This window comes from Erpetoichthys calabaricus, chromosome 16 (genome assembly GCF_900747795.2).
Source record: "Erpetoichthys calabaricus chromosome 16, fErpCal1.3, whole genome shotgun sequence".
Lineage (NCBI taxonomy): Eukaryota > Metazoa > Chordata > Cladistia > Polypteriformes > Polypteridae > Erpetoichthys > Erpetoichthys calabaricus.
In genome coordinates, this window is record NC_041409.2 from 33681577 (window position 1) to 33697355 (window position 15779).

The 15779-nt window shown below is 36.8% G+C and overlaps 1 protein-coding gene across 2 annotated transcripts in view; it reads left to right on the top strand.

Moving 5' to 3' along the window:
• The window catches only part of arhgap11a (Rho GTPase activating protein 11A), a 41451-nt gene that overhangs the window by 9384 nt on the left and 16288 nt on the right, over positions 1–15779 (top strand). The window contains exons 3-7 of one of the 2 annotated variants that reach the window (XM_028821451.2): positions 915–1011; positions 7382–7638; positions 8099–8262; positions 9670–9804; positions 12717–12791. In XM_028821451.2, coding sequence (XP_028677284.2) covers positions 915–1011; positions 7382–7638; positions 8099–8262; positions 9670–9804; positions 12717–12791 — 728 coding nt within the window. The remainder of the gene's footprint in view (positions 1–914; positions 1012–7381; positions 7639–8098; positions 8263–9669; positions 9805–12716; positions 12792–15779) is intronic. The other variant, XM_028821452.2, reaches the window with a different exon arrangement.

The window sequence follows — 15779 nt, forward strand, 5'->3', positions numbered from 1 at the left end:
GTGTTTAAGCAAAATAAATAAATAAGCATTCACTGTCTCTTGGAAAACAGATTTTGTGCTTTGCATGATGTTCACTGTTATGAATTGAAGAAGAAAAGATTGAGCATCACATCACTTAAGGGTGCTAGTGGCAATGGAACTTTATGTAGCAATGTATGGGATTTGGTGGGTTATGACGTTAGTTTTTCCTGTAATAGTGTGGCCAACTGTCTTGGGGTGATTCCTACCTTGTTCCCATTAACAGTCTGGATGCTGGTACCAAGGTAAATATGTGAGTTATGGCTAGGATTTATTCTGCACCATTTAATGAGTTTCATAAAACTCGACATGATATAAAAGGCAAGTTTGAAAAACAAAGCTCAATAGACTTGCACATTATTAACCTGTAGAAAAAAATGAATGCTGCAGCGTTAATAACATGGCCTTTTCAATCTATTTGCAACCTTAGTATCATGATACAAACAGCTAGGCAGATAATGCTGGCCTTTGCATGTTGGTCATTTCTCCCCCCAATTTGATACTGGAATGGTGCCTTGGATTATATGTGATCTCAACAGTGATGGACAGTTTATTGGACTTTGATGGAATAAGTAGGAATCTTAGTAGTTTTCCTTGGCTGCTTTGTATTGAATAGCCTCTTTAGTGGTACTAAATGGAGTACTGATTAACGTCTAGAAACTGATATCAATACATTGGAAACTAATAGTTTATATGGAAATTGAACTGATTTAAATATAACCTATTATTTGGAAGCAGTATTTACCCAATGAAAAGAAACAATCAGCTTCTTGGTATGATTTGCAACTGTTCTTTTGATATTTTTTAATGCTAACTTAACAGATGTACATCACATATTAGTATAATGTATTTTAAGAATATAGCATACATAATCTGAATTTTCATTTGTATTCTAGCTTTCTGGCTGATGCTTGTCAAAGTCTTCTTCAGCATGTGGAAACTGAGGGTCTGTTCAGAATATCTGGGTCCATAGTCCGTGTAAAAGAGCTCAAGGTATGTGTAGAGTTGAAACATGAATATTAGCAGCACATTTGAGTATCTACAGATGCTTGTTTCTTTGTGTCCATGTCTAAACATTGAAAATGGTGATATTGCCAACAGGAACATCTCAACAAAGGGTGTATTGTTTTTATTTATTTTAACATTGTTTCTATAGGAGTGTGTGTATTGAAATTATTGCAGATTTAAAGGCTTGACACTTCACCTGGCTTTTTGTTTTATATGTACAGCATCCTTAAGTCTGAACAGTTTTGCTTCTGGTATGTTCTATGGATTATAGGGTGGCACAGTGGCACCCCCGAGCAGCCATGAGCTGAGGTAATTCTTGGTAGCGAAAACCAATCCGTTCGCGTTCTGCTACCAAGATTCTACCAAGAATTGAAAGCTCGGGCCAATTGCAGCCTGCATCGGCTACCAAGAATTGACCATTCACAACCTGTTTCGGCTACCAAGAATTGTCCAATGACGGCTCGGTCGGCTACCAAGAATTGGTGAATCACGGCTCATGTTGGCTACCAAAACTCAGAAAAGGCGGGCCACCCAGCCTCTTGTCAGTTAATGTATTCTGAAAAAGCTTGTTCGAGTCTGCACACAGACGCTTTGCGATTTGCGTTTTATTTTGACCTTTCTAAAAATGTTACTCACGTGTCGATTTGTGCAGATATATTTACATTCACGTACACATTTTTTGAATACTTTTTTAAACATTCTTGTTGCAGTTTATTACATTTATTAAATGTGTGCAAAACGTGCAAAGGCATACAGTACTGTACTGTGCAAAAGTTTTAGGCAGGTGTGAAAAAATGCTGTAAACAAAGAATGCTTTCAGAAATATAATTGGTTGTTTATTCTTATCAATTTACAAAATGCAAAGTGAGCGAACGAAAGAAAAATCTAAATCAAATCAATATTTGGTGTTACTACCTTTTGCCTTCAAACCAGCATCAATTCTTATAGATATACTTGTACAAAGTCAGGGATTTTATAGGATTATAGTTAGGTGTTTGATCAACAATTATACCAAACAGGTGCTAATGATCATCAATGTCACACGTAGGTTGAAACACAATCATTAACTGAAACAGAAACAGCTGTGTAGGAGGCTTAAAACTGGGTGAGGAACAACCAAACTCTGCTACCAAGGTGAGGTTGTGGAAGACAGTTTCATTTCATGGCATGATTGAGCACAGCAACAAGACACAAGGTAGTTATACTGCATCAGCAAGGTCTCTCCCAGACAAAGATTTCAAAGCAGACTGGGGTTTCAAGATGTGCTGTTGAAGCTCTTTTGAAGAAGCACAAAGAAACGGGCAACGCTGAGAATCATAGACGCAGTGGTTGGCCAAGGAAACTTAGTGCAGCAGATGAAAGACACACCAAGCTTATTACCCTTCGAAATCGGAAGATGTCCAGCAGTGCCATCAGCTCAGAACTGGCAGAAACCAGTGGGACCCAGGTACACCCATCTACTGTCCGGAGAAGTCTGGCCAGAAGTGGTCTTCATGGAAAAGTTGCAGCCAAAAAGCCATACCTTCGACGTGGAAACAAGGCCAAGCGACTCACGTATGCACGAAAACATAGGAACTGGGGTGCAGAAAAATGGCAGCAGGTGCTTTGGACTGATGAGTCAAAATTTGAAATATTTGGCTGTAGCAGAAGGCAGTTTGTTCAGCGAAGGGCTGGAGAGCGGTACAATAATGAGTGTCTGCAGGCAACAGTGAAGCATGGTGGAGGTTCCCTGAACGTTTGGGGCTGCATTTCTGCAAATGGAGTTGGAGATTTGGTCAGGATTAATGGTGTTGTCAATGCTGAGAAATACAGGCAGATACTTATCTATCATGCAATACCATCAGGGATGATTGGCCCCAAATTTATTCTGCAGCAGGACAACGACCCCAAACATACAGCCAAATTCATTAAGAACTATCTTCAGCATAAAGAAGAACAAGAAGTCCTGGAAGTGATGGTATGGCCCCCACAGAGCCCTGATCTCAACATCATCGAGTGTGTCTGGGATTACATGAAGAGACAGAAGGATGTGAGGAAACCTACATCCACAGAAGATCTGTGGTTAGTTCTCTAAGATGTTTGGAACAACCTACCAGCCGAGTTCCTTCAAAAACTGTGTACAAGTGTACCTAGAAGAACTGATGCTGTTTTGAAGGCAAAGGGTGGTCACACCAAATATTGATTTGATTTAGATTTCTCTTTTGTTCATTCACTGCATTTTGTTGATTGATGAAAATAAATGATTAACACTTCCATTTTTGAAAGCATTCTTTGTTTACAGCATTTTTTCACACCTGCCTAAAACTTTTGCACAGTACTGTATAATAATGTATAAATAAAATAAACATTGAATTGTATAATCAGTTTCATTTTTTATACTTAACACTAATTTCACAAATCATTCATGTTAATGCTAATACAGAATAATAATAATTATAGTTACAGTATACTCTAACATTAATGTTATAAAATATGCTTATAAAATAGACCTACACCTTTAATACTCGGACGATTCCAATCGTGCTGTAGAACAGCATATATATATATATGTATAAAAAAGATGATCCGCTGTGACAACCCCTAACGGGAGCAGCCGAATGAAGAAAGATATATATAAAATAAATAAATGGGGGGTGTGCTGTTTACTATAAGTATATAAACATTTACCTTTGCAATATTTCCAAATATTTATTTTTACCTACTTCAAATTAAATGTCGGCATCAACTAGAATATATTACTTCCCAAATTTTATAAATATATACAAACACAAGGCTGTGAACTATTATTTTTTTCGTTCTTATTGTGCTTTCATTTTTATTGTACCCCTCTTGATTATCTGTGCGGCCGTCTGAGACCATGGTAAAGGTGCTATATAAGTGAGTGAAATGCGTTATTTGTTATAATTACTGTGATTCAATAGAATTTGCAGGCAGTTTAATTGTGATTTTAACTATGCTTGTTGTCCATGTGTTCCTTAACAAATCAGTCATTCATTAAACAGTTTTTGTTTAATCAAAAAAGAAAAATAAACAACTAAATCTGCAAAGTAGAATTCAAAGCACCGTTTCTCGAAGAGAAAGTTTAAAAAAAAAAAATTTTAGAGAGATATTCTTCCATTCAGCAATGTGCCATGGAATCCCGGATCCCTGAAATAATTTCTAGTAGATTGTCTCTCAAGAATCGCAGCTATACTTCGACTAATACGCGATATGCTTGCCGCAGTGGGTAGTGCTGTTGCCTCACAGTTAGGAGACCCAGGTTCGCTTCTCGGGTCCTCCCTGCGTGGAGGTTCTCCCCGTGTCTGCATGGGTTTCCTCCAGGTGCTCCGGTTTCCTCCCATAGTCCAAAGACATGCAGGTTAGGTGCATTGGCGATTCTAAATTGTCCCTAGTGTGTGCTTAGTGTGTGTCTGCACCCTGCCCAGGGTTTGTTTCCTGCCTTGCGCCCTGTGTTGGCTGAGATTGGCTCCAGCAGACCCCCATGATATAGCGGGTTGGATATTGGATGGATGTTCGTTCTATGGATTATGCTTTCAGGTTTTCTTCAGTTACCCTTAAGCTGTTGTATATTTGTTTTGTGACTTAAATGTTAAAGATACCATTTATACTGCATCCTGTGATAAATGTATAAATACTAATTCAGGAGCACAATGGTGGGTTTAGTCAATTCTGCAGTAAGTAGAACAACAGCCACAAACTCCAAATTCAGAATTATTCATGATTTCACCATAGACATAGGTCAACATTAAAATGTGACAAACATAAAACCCATTATTGAGCAATGGTGCGTAAACTGAAGGAATGTTTTGTGGTATATTAAAAAAAATAAATTGTGAAGACAATAATTACAGTTGCTACACAGGATTGCAGTGATTAAAGTAAATCCTTTACAGTTTTTATTTAGTACAACTAGACATTAAGCCTGTTACAATAACGGGCGCTAGAATAGTAGTGCATAAACGTTAGTAGGAACAGTCTATATTAAATGGCAAAGGACCGTCTATTTTCTGTTACAGTAATACTGCCTTGTATGTGGCTGTAATATGAGTCACTGTATTGTGTGCCTTTAATTTTCTCTCACAGTAATACATTTCTACAGCAAGTATTTTAATCTGTGCTGGCGTGCAGCTGATTATTGTATGTATGGCGTCTCCCTAGCAACGGATTTCATGTGCGCGAAAATAAATCTACTTTAGTAATATCATGAAAGTTTGTATATTTAGGAAAACACTACACTTTACTGGGCCAAGTTTGTTAATCACAAATCTGACATCCTCAGAGTGAACACTTGCACAACAACACATACTAATCCCACCTCCTTGAGGATGCTGGTCTCCGTGTCTCAGTACCCGATTGGATTTTTCGTGCGTTATGTTTTAGTTTTTACCACATTTACTGAAATCCGATTGGATCAGCCGCGCGATATTTTATAGGTCCCGCCCTCTCTGTCTTGTGTGACACGTCAGGCGGCCTTTGAAGTATCGCACTGTGCCCCGCGCATGCGCACTTCACCAGAAGACACACACGCACGGACACATGGACGCACACAGGGGTTTTATTAAAGAGGATTTTAAATCGGAAGCCATTAAAGTTGCAATGAGCCACTTTTGAGTGAATTGACTTGTTTTATGTTTTTTTGCGTTCTCACTCAGTCATTTGTGCACCAGCCAGATTTGTTTTACCCTGGTGGGGTAAAAGCAAGATACCCTTGACCGTCATGCATTATTCTTGGAACAAGCCCGGTTAGAGCCAGCAAAGATTTCTGTTATACAGCTATGTTGGCATAGTGATTTAATGATCTCTTTTATCAAATAAGATGCAGATAAAATTTCAGTGTGTAGTTTAGTGATGTGATATGCATATTGTTTGTCAGTTACTAGTTGTTTAAATTGGTCATCAGAAAATTTTAATTTTATGTAGAGACAACTGTTTTCATAGCTTCTTCCCTAAGCCTGCCTGTCAGTGCACCACTGTTTACAAATCTTTTCTGATGAACATTTGACAGACAGCATGACATCTGTGTGCAGTATCTTCATTTTTTCAAGCTGATGCTTTTCTGAAAATGTTTTTCTTTGAGCTTTTTTTTTTTTTTTTGTCCAGTGACAATGGTAAACCATATTCTTATTACCCTGTACATGGTTAATAGCTGGGGAAGTGGGGATGAATCAAGCAGGGTACGCACACTACCTGGGATTGATGGTTCTTCTAGAAATTGCAGCTTTTACTAAACCAAAAAAATCAATTATCTATCTCTCTCTCACTGTATAAAAAATCAAATACATCTTCCTTAGTGGTAAGACAAAGAGAGGGGGAAAAAATAACACTAAAGAAAAGATACACTTAAAACTTAGTTTTGTGAAATTTGACTTGCTTATATGGAATGTTATTTGCTTTTAATAAAATATTTAAGGTAAAAAAAAAGGATGCCCTTGGCTTCTTATACTATCCGCTGACACTCGTAATATTTCAGAAGAAGCTCCTGCAAAGGCACAGTGCAATTGTGGAGTTCCTAGCAGTCTGCTTCCTAGCAGAGCGTGTGGAAGGCATTTTCACAGTTACAGGCAGAAGCATTCTTTCATCCATCCATCCTTCCATAGGTGGGGTTCAAGTGGCAGAGATTTATGCTTGTGGTTTTTTTGTTCCGAAACAAGATCATGCAATTTCCAAACATGAAATTCAAACTTTTTGTTAGTGCAGACTAATTTTAAATAGCAGACAGTAACTGTTGACTATAAACTAACAGTCACCTAACAAGGGGTACTCCTGCTCTCTTTTAATAGTCTGCCTGAGTTGCTTCATTTTTCTTTCTTCTTATCTCTGTTTTACCCCCAACCCACACAAACCCCCCCCCCACCCCCCCCCCCCCCCCCCCCCCCCCCCCCAAGTCTGCTTATGTTGCTGAAATGCTTCAGCTTAGTCTATTCAGGGCCTTGGTTAACGAAAGTAAAATAATATAATTTGTAATAAAACTCGCAGATCACAGTGGCACACTTTAAGTCTTTGGCTACAAGGGAGAAGTGTAATCAGTCAATTTCCAGATGACCTCTGGCTTCACTTAAGTAACTCTAGGCAAATCAAAGACATTTATTATCGCCGGGTGTAACAGACCTACTCTGAGAATCAGAACAGTGATTAAAAATAGAATTATTTAGTGTTTTAAAAATGTCTGCAGTTGAACAATTAACTAAATAACATGTTTTAGTAAGTAGGAAAATTAGTAGTGAAAGATTTAAACGGGTGTTTCAGTCAGTTGTATGTTTTAAGCAGCTGTATCATTTTTTTGAATGCTGTGGTGTACTTCATTATTTACCTGAACTTTTATTGTTGGTTTGTTTGGAAAAAAATGTGTTTCCAGAGACGAATAGATGAAGGGGAAAACTGTATCTCTTCAGCACCCCCTTGTGATGTTGCAAGCCTGGTGAAGCAGTTTTTTAGAGAGTTACCAGAACCCATCATTTCTGCAGACCTGCATGATGCCTTCATGAAAGCCCAGCTATTATCAACTCAGGTGGAAAAGACTACAGCTACTCTGCTCATTTCTTGCTTGGTGCCAGAAAGAGCAAAGCAGACTCTGCGATACTTTATCAACTTCCTCAGAAATGTATCACAAAGGTGAGTTTCTCTTTCAGTAGTAGGAAGTTTTATAGTGATGCAAAAAGATTTTTTTCTCACATTTAATTCAGGGTTTTATTTATTTTTACATACTGTGCAAAAGTCTGACCACAAATGCTGAATTTAAACCATTTAACTAGGTTTACATTTCTATGTAATAACAAAAAATAATTGTTTAATGGTATCCTTTGGTAGTTTATCTAATTACTTTAACTGCATAATGTAACACGCTTTAATATATTGATAATATGTTGCCTAAAAGTTGATTGTAAGGTATAAAAACTATATTAGAAGACTTTATGTGGCTTTTGACCTTTGCCCTTTTTAAAATATTTTTTTATTTTTAAAGTAAAGAAAAAATGGCAATAGTTTATGCACCAAAAAAGCTTTCACCTATAAATGTTTTATAGTTCTGGGACTGACTTTGCTAATTTTTTTTTTTTTTTTTTTTTTTTTTTAGATCAACTGAGAACAAGATGGACAGCAATAATTTAGCTGTTATTTTTGCCCCTAATTTTTTACATTCTGTTGAAGCAAATAAGAAAATGGCTGCAGACGCAGAAGAACGCCTTAAACTTCAAGCTTCAGTTGTCCAGTGCTTCATTGAAAATGCACCTGATTTTGGTATTTTTTTTAATTTCTGTATAGATGTAGAAGAAATTACCAGGCTGAAAAATGAATATCTGAACTTTTAAGATGGGTGTAGTGGCCATTAGTTTCCCATTCTTGCTCCCACACCCTGTTTGTGGGGGGAATGCTCTCCGTGAACTAACAGCAATATTACTATAGCACATCTTCATACATGAAAGTAGCTTTAGGTGCTAGTATGACTTAGAGAGTTACAAATGAAAGTTAAAAAAAAAAAAACCCACAAAACTAACTAAAGAATAATCATTTATTAAAGTTTATATAAAATTGTAAGAAATGCCTTCAGCTTTGGAGTTAGGGAGACAGTGAAAAGGTTGCAGTATTGGCCAGGAAATCCAAAATTCAGTTTATTCCTAAGCCAGTCAATGGTGATGACTTACAGTATATATATAGAACTTTATATACAATGTATGATAAAGTTAATAGTACTAAATAATATGCAATAGACATTTTTTAAGGTCCCCCTCCCAACTACACAGCTTTTAACCCTTATAATTACAATTGTAAACCTACTCTCTTTAGGCACTTAGAGTGGACTGTTAAAGTACTGGAAGAAAACTTCTTTTGGTCCTCTACTGTGGTTTGTCTCCTTGTAGCTTAATTGTTTCCCCATTTTTATCTCTGAACTTAAGTGTCCTTGAGAGCTTTGAATTTAACTCCCTTTCCCCACATAATCCTATATTTGTATTTTTTAATGCATCATCCTGTATAAGCATAACTTGCACCTGTCTTTACGTGTGGTTTCATGTATGCAGCATATGAACATCTTGATATTTGCATAGGATTCTACTTGAAAAGGCAGTTTTAAGGCTGCTGAAACTTATTTGCTCAACACCGAATGTGACAAGTACAGCTGTTGTGCACTGATTGAAATTAGGAAATGAGCTGCGTAACTTTTAGAATGGATGTAGCATTAAACAACAAGTTAACAATGAACCCTGAATATGCAGTGACAAGGACACACTCACTGTTACAGTGCTTACCAGCTGATAGAAAAGCACATACCTTTAATACTTCAGCAGTACTGTAAATATGCTTTTTAGTGGGAATTCCTACTCACGCCTATTTGCAGAGCCACTGATATTAAACAGCAGCTCAGTTAAGAATGTTATACTATTCTTTTCTATCTTTACACACTTTAAGTCATGCACAAGACCAGAATGTTTTAATTCTGAAAATGAAGTCCATCTTCAACTTTATAGAACCATTTAAATTTAGACGATGCTTGTATGTTAGATTTGTTTTTATTATAATGTTACACCAAGCAGATTCAGATTCTTGAGATTAAATTTGAAGTATCTTTTTATTGTTAACTTGCTATTGCAGTACAGCTTTATTAGGTAATGAATATTTGTTCTACTTTAATGTTTCTTTATTATTAAGGTTCTGTACCAGATTTCATAATGGAAAAGATTCAAGGAGGAGATACTGGTGGCTCTACCCCATTACTAGATAAATTGGAAGGTGGAGGGAAAGAGTTCTTGGACATAAAGACAAGACGGAGGCGCAGTTTTGGAGGTGAGGTTTAAAATTTTACAAATTGTGTGCTAAATTAAAGCACATAAATATACCAACATAAAAATATAACTGAATGGAAACATGACTGCTTTGTGGTACGTTACTGAATGGTTTTGTGTACAAATGAAGAATGTGAACACATTTTTGAAAAGTAAAATGTTGGTGATCATCTGTTCCCAAATTTAAAAAAAAAAAAAAAATGCAGATCAGTTTTGTTTTAATAAAACAAGAGGAGCAGCCTCATGAAGATGTATACAAGCTTCCCCTAAAATTTGATCATTAATTACTTTCACTTTTAGTGGCTGCAAATGGGTTATCGCAATGAGTAACTTAACATTTTTAATGTTTTAATGTGCAGGAGTTAAATTTATATTTTACAAAAAAAAAAAAAATTGGTTTAACAAAAAGTAAGCAATACTATTAGAAATTGATATATTGTAGGAATAATTTATTTTTTGTTCATTTTTGTTGTTTGAATAGCATTATAAAATGAGTAATTTGGATTTTTAGCTAATATGCAAATCAAGCAAGATACTTACCAAGAGTGGAGTTGTGCATCTTCATTTATGTGTACATATTACTCATCCTTCTAATGAAAGAGAAGTGGTACTGAACCGGTCCTTACTAAACCTATCCGTATTCTTTTTCTGCCTTTGGTGCCATGCTCTAGAGGTAAATTTCAAAGTTCTATAGTGAGGGTCAAAGCAGGTTCAGAAATGTGAATGGAAAGTCGACCCACTTTGTCTGTAACTTTTTGACACTTGATGATGATGATGATGAAGACTGATTCCAAAAAAGTCAATCTGATAATAGTATATATGAAAAGGGGAGTGGAGCCCTGGCTGTTTTATACTGGGTGCCTTGGCTGCACTCAGCCTTGTTGTTGGTTCCTATCCACCCCAATATGCAGTACATGTACTTGAGCTGACAGGAAAAAAAGGCAGTCCCTAAAGAATGTTTTATGTAATTATGGTGATGTTCATTGTACATCTTAAACTTTATACACTTGGTAATTAATGTCAATGTAAATCAGTCCATTTACTGATCCACATACAACCCCAATTCTAAAAAAGCTGGGACGCTGTGTAAAATGTAAATAAAAACAGAATGCAGTGATTTGCAAATCTCATAAACCAATATTTTATTCACAGTAGAACACAGAAATATATCAGATGTTCAAAGTGAGACATTTTATTATTTCATGAAAAATATTAGCTCATTTTGAATTTGATGGCAGCAACATGCCTCAAAAGTTGGAACAGGGCAACAAGCTGAAAAAGTAAGTGGTGCTAAAAAGAAATGGCTGGAGGAAGATTTTGAAGCTAATTAAGTTAATTGGTAACAGGTGAGTAACATGATTGGGTATAAAAAGACCATCTTAAAGAGGAAGTCTTTTAGAAGTAAAGATGGGCAGAGGTTCACCCCATCTGCAAAAAACTGTGTACAAATTGTGGAGCAATTTCACAGTCGCATTCCTCACTGTAAAATTGTGAAGACTTTGAATAGCTCATCATCTATAGTACTTAATATCAAAAGATTCTGACAATCTGGAGAAATTTCTTACGCACAGAGGACAAGACCGATCATCAGTATTAGTTGCCTGTGATCTTCAGGCCCTCAGGTGGCACTGCATTAAAAACAGGCCTGAGTATGTAGTGGAAATCACTGTATGGACTTGGAAACAATTCCAGAAATCATTGTCTGTGAACATAGTTTGCTGTACCATCCACAGATGCAGGTTAAAACTTGATTATGCAAAGAAGCAGCTATATGTGAACATGATCAAGAAAAATTGCAACATCTTCTCTGGGCCAAAGCTCATTTAAAATGGACTGAAGTACTGTGGGAAAACTGTTCTGTGGTCAGACAAATAGAAATTTAAAATCTTTTTTTGGAAAACATGAAGGCCGTGTCCTCCAAACTAAAGAGGAGAACCACCATCTGGCTTGTTATCAGTACTCAGTTTAAAAGCCTGCATCTCTGATGGTATGGGGGTCCATTAGTGCCTATTACACATCTGGAAAGGCACCATCAATGCTGAAAGGTATATACAGGTTTTAGAGCAACATCTGCTCCCATCCAGACAACATCTTTTTCAGGTAGGGTCTTGTATATTTCATCAAGACAATGCTAAACCTCATACTCCATCTATTACAACAGCATGGTTTTGTAGGAACAAGAGTCCGGGTGCTGAATTGGCCTGTCTGCAGTCCAGACCTTTCATCAATTTAAAACATTTGGAGTGTCACAAAATGAAAAATATGATAAAGAAGACCCAGGACTGGCGAGCAGTTAGAATCCTATAGACAAGAATGGGACAGCTTTCCTCTCCCAAAAATCCAGCAACTGGTCGTCTCATTTCCCAGACATTTACAGACTGTTGTTAAAAGAAGAGAGGATGCCACATAGTGCTAAACATGGCCCTGTCCCAACTTTTTTGAGACATTTTGCTAGCATCAATTTCAAAATGACCTTATTCTTTTCTAAAAATGGTATTTTTGCAGTCTAAGCATTTGATAGTTTTTTTTTTTGTTATATTGTGAACAAAATATGGGTTCATGATACCTGCAAATTATTGCATTCTGTTTTTATTTACATTTTACACAGCGTGCCAACTTTTCTGGAAGCAGAGTTGTAATTTAACTGTATGCATAAACTGGACAATGTGGCAAGTAAAGGTAGCAAGCACAGCTTCCTCTCTGCAGTGTCATGGTGGCTAAACTTAAAGGGTTTTCAGTGACCTACTAATAGTATCATAGAATTGTGGAAATAGTGAGATAATTACTAGTTTAGTTTCCTGAGAAACCTTGGTCTGTCACATAATTTAAAAATGAACATTACCTACAGATGGCACAAGTAAAAGCTTGAACAAGATGCAAATCTTGATAGATTGGTTTCATATTGCATTCCAGATATTATTAGTGCTGCCCTGCTTAAATCAGTATCTAATAGAACTCCAACAAGTACTCCTCAGCCAGATTACTCAGGTAGGTGTTTGTTTTTTCTCATCCAGACCACTAGGACTATGCCAAACTACATGTAAAATGTATTCTTTAACTTCATTTGGTTGCAGATCTTTATTTTAGTAACATTCTGAATATTTTGCATGTCATTTAAACTTGATTACTGCTTTAGTGAAGCAACCTGTTGAAACTAATAAGTCTTTTAAAATTTGATTAGTTATTTTTGGAGGACTGTACATTGTTTACATTCAAATAATCCAGTAGTCTCTCCAGACTGGCAAGTAAGATCCTTGAGCAACAAATATTTAAGTATCATCCCAGAAATACGCAACATTATAGCTGGCTGTAGCAGCCAAACAGTATCTAATGCGGAAAAGTGCCAATATAAAAGCATTCATTTAATTAAGTTATAGTAATGGTACCCCTGGCTATTTTGAACCTATGGTATCCTAACAGGGGAATGAGGAATAGTTACTTAGGTCTTTATAACCAAATTGTGTAGTTACTTAACTTCCTTTCTCTTATTCATTGCGTGACACCGAGAAAAGCATGCAACCACCTTCTGCTCAAAATTTTAGTGGAACAAAAAAAAATCTGAAGTATTTGCTATTACTGCATGTATGATGCCCTACTAAGATGTAATTATTTAGGGGCTAATGGGGACTATAATAGATGCGAGAGATGCAGTTATCTGTATGCATTTTCCTAATACCTGTACTTCTGTTAGACTGAAAGTCGTTTACTTGTCAATGCACACAGCAAGAAAGCAGGCCTAGGGAACTTCTGGTGAGAGTTCCAAGTAGAAATGTTTTGTTTGTTGCAGCCATTGTTCGGTTGTGTTTGTTAAAAACCAGGATAGCTGAATCTTACTACAATGTAATGTATGCTGCTGCTCTGCTTTATAAATTGGACTGGCCCTCTATATTTAGAGATTTCGTCAAATAATTAAAATTTGTATTAAATTATAATTACTGTGTTTCCCCAAAAATAAGACAGGGTCTTCTATTAATTTTTGCTCCAAAAGATGCACTAGGGCTTATTTTCAGGGGATATGTAATATTTATTCATGTACAACAATATACATTTATCCAAATACAGTCATGTAATCTTGTGGAATATAGTCATAACTCTCCACATTCACACCCTGAATTTCTTGTTACTCCAGCCGCTTTTAGGATCCTCCAGGATCGATGTGCGTGGTTCGATTTTTTTTGATGAATGGTTCGATGTGATAAAGCAAAATGCCTACATACAAATGCATTTGTGGTGCTTTGATATTCAAGTGTCGCATATTCCCCAAAGTAATGACACAATACATTTTAAGTCTCACATATCTTCTGTGCTGTCTTTTTTTATTTTATTAAGGACATAATAAAAATGTCTATTTTGTGATTAAAGTGGAAATTTCAGCTTTAAACTCAATGTCCTCTTTAATCCCATAGTTTACTTTGTCATTAAAGTAGACCGTCGTAAACGTCATCTTAAAACTGACCCAGTTGTTAAATCGCTACGCGCTTCTGAGGCTTCCTCCTGACCTGACAGCAGCGGCAAGCAGCATCACCACACAGAACACATTATATTTATAATATTCCAGCTCTCTGCGCATTTAGAATTCTTAGATTTATACTTGATATCACTTTCATGATAAAATGCATTAAAATATGTATGTTACATATTACAGATAAATCGTTTACTTTGTTTAAATAATGAATACTGTTAATAGTTACACATATGGGGTGGCATGGTGGCAGCGCGGTAGCGCTGCCATCTCACAGGGAGTCACGTCCCTTGTGATCCCTGCCCGGAGTTTGCATGTTTTCCTGGTGGGTTTCCACAGTGGGCTCAGTTTTCCATCCAAAGACATGAAGGTTTGGGGATCTGGTGAAGCTGCAATGACATTAGTGTATGTGTGTGTTTGCGTTCACCTTGCGATGAGCTGATGCCCCATCCAGAAATTTTGTTTCTGTCTTGCACTGATGCTGCTGGACTGGGCGCATCCCCGAATTGATGGATGCAATCATTAATAATCAGGGTTCCCACATGTCCTGGAAAACCTGAAAATTTTGAGGGTTATTTTCCAGTCATTGAAATGACCTGGAAACTGATCGAAATGGCCAAATGTCCTGGAAATAATCTTTCTTGTCCTGGAATTTTATTTCTGTTTTCACTTTTTAATTTTTCTGTTTGAAACAGCTTGCTGTTCGTAAGTCTAGATATGATGACAGCTGAGCTAGGTCATGGCCTCTGCTGCGCAATGTCTCCACCTACTGAGACATGTATAGGCAATTATATTTGAGTTTTGACCCTCGTTGCTCTAGCTTGTCAGTAGCTGACAGGAGAACAACAGAACATCAGTTCATCACTTGAAATTTCTGCTGAGTGCATGACTGTAAGTATGACCACAGTGCATATGGTGCAACTGACAGTTTTGTTACTTCATACCATCTGATGTGGACCCAGGTCGCATATTAAACATGTCAAGTAAATTGGCGATGCTAATTTCTGTTAGCCTGTTAATGGCAATTCCCATTAGGTGTTAGCATAGTGCTAATTGTCTAATGACGGTAATCAGAATACTTTATTGATCCCGGAGGAAATTGCTTAATCAATCTAAAATCATTTTGTAGGCCTACGTGGTCCCACTGTTAAGCAAATAAATTCAGTGAACCAAACCTAAAACAGCACGAACACGATAAGTCTTAAAAAGAATTAGACTAAGAGCTACTGCTTTCATTTAAAACAAATAGGGCTTAGGCTACTTGAAGCCTACATCTAAATACCTGTTCTTGTGTGTTTGTGTAGGTTCATGTGATATCCTTGCAGCCGAGCAATCGCCACACAATAAATATTACTTGGCTTGTGCCGTTTATTTGCACAACTGAACACGCTTAACAGCTCCTGGCTCAACTTCTTATTCTAGCTTGCTTCCATTATTCCACAGAACATTAGCTCCCTCTAGAGGAATTATATGGGTATGCTTTCACATTAAGTTTACCACAGTTAGCCTACAGA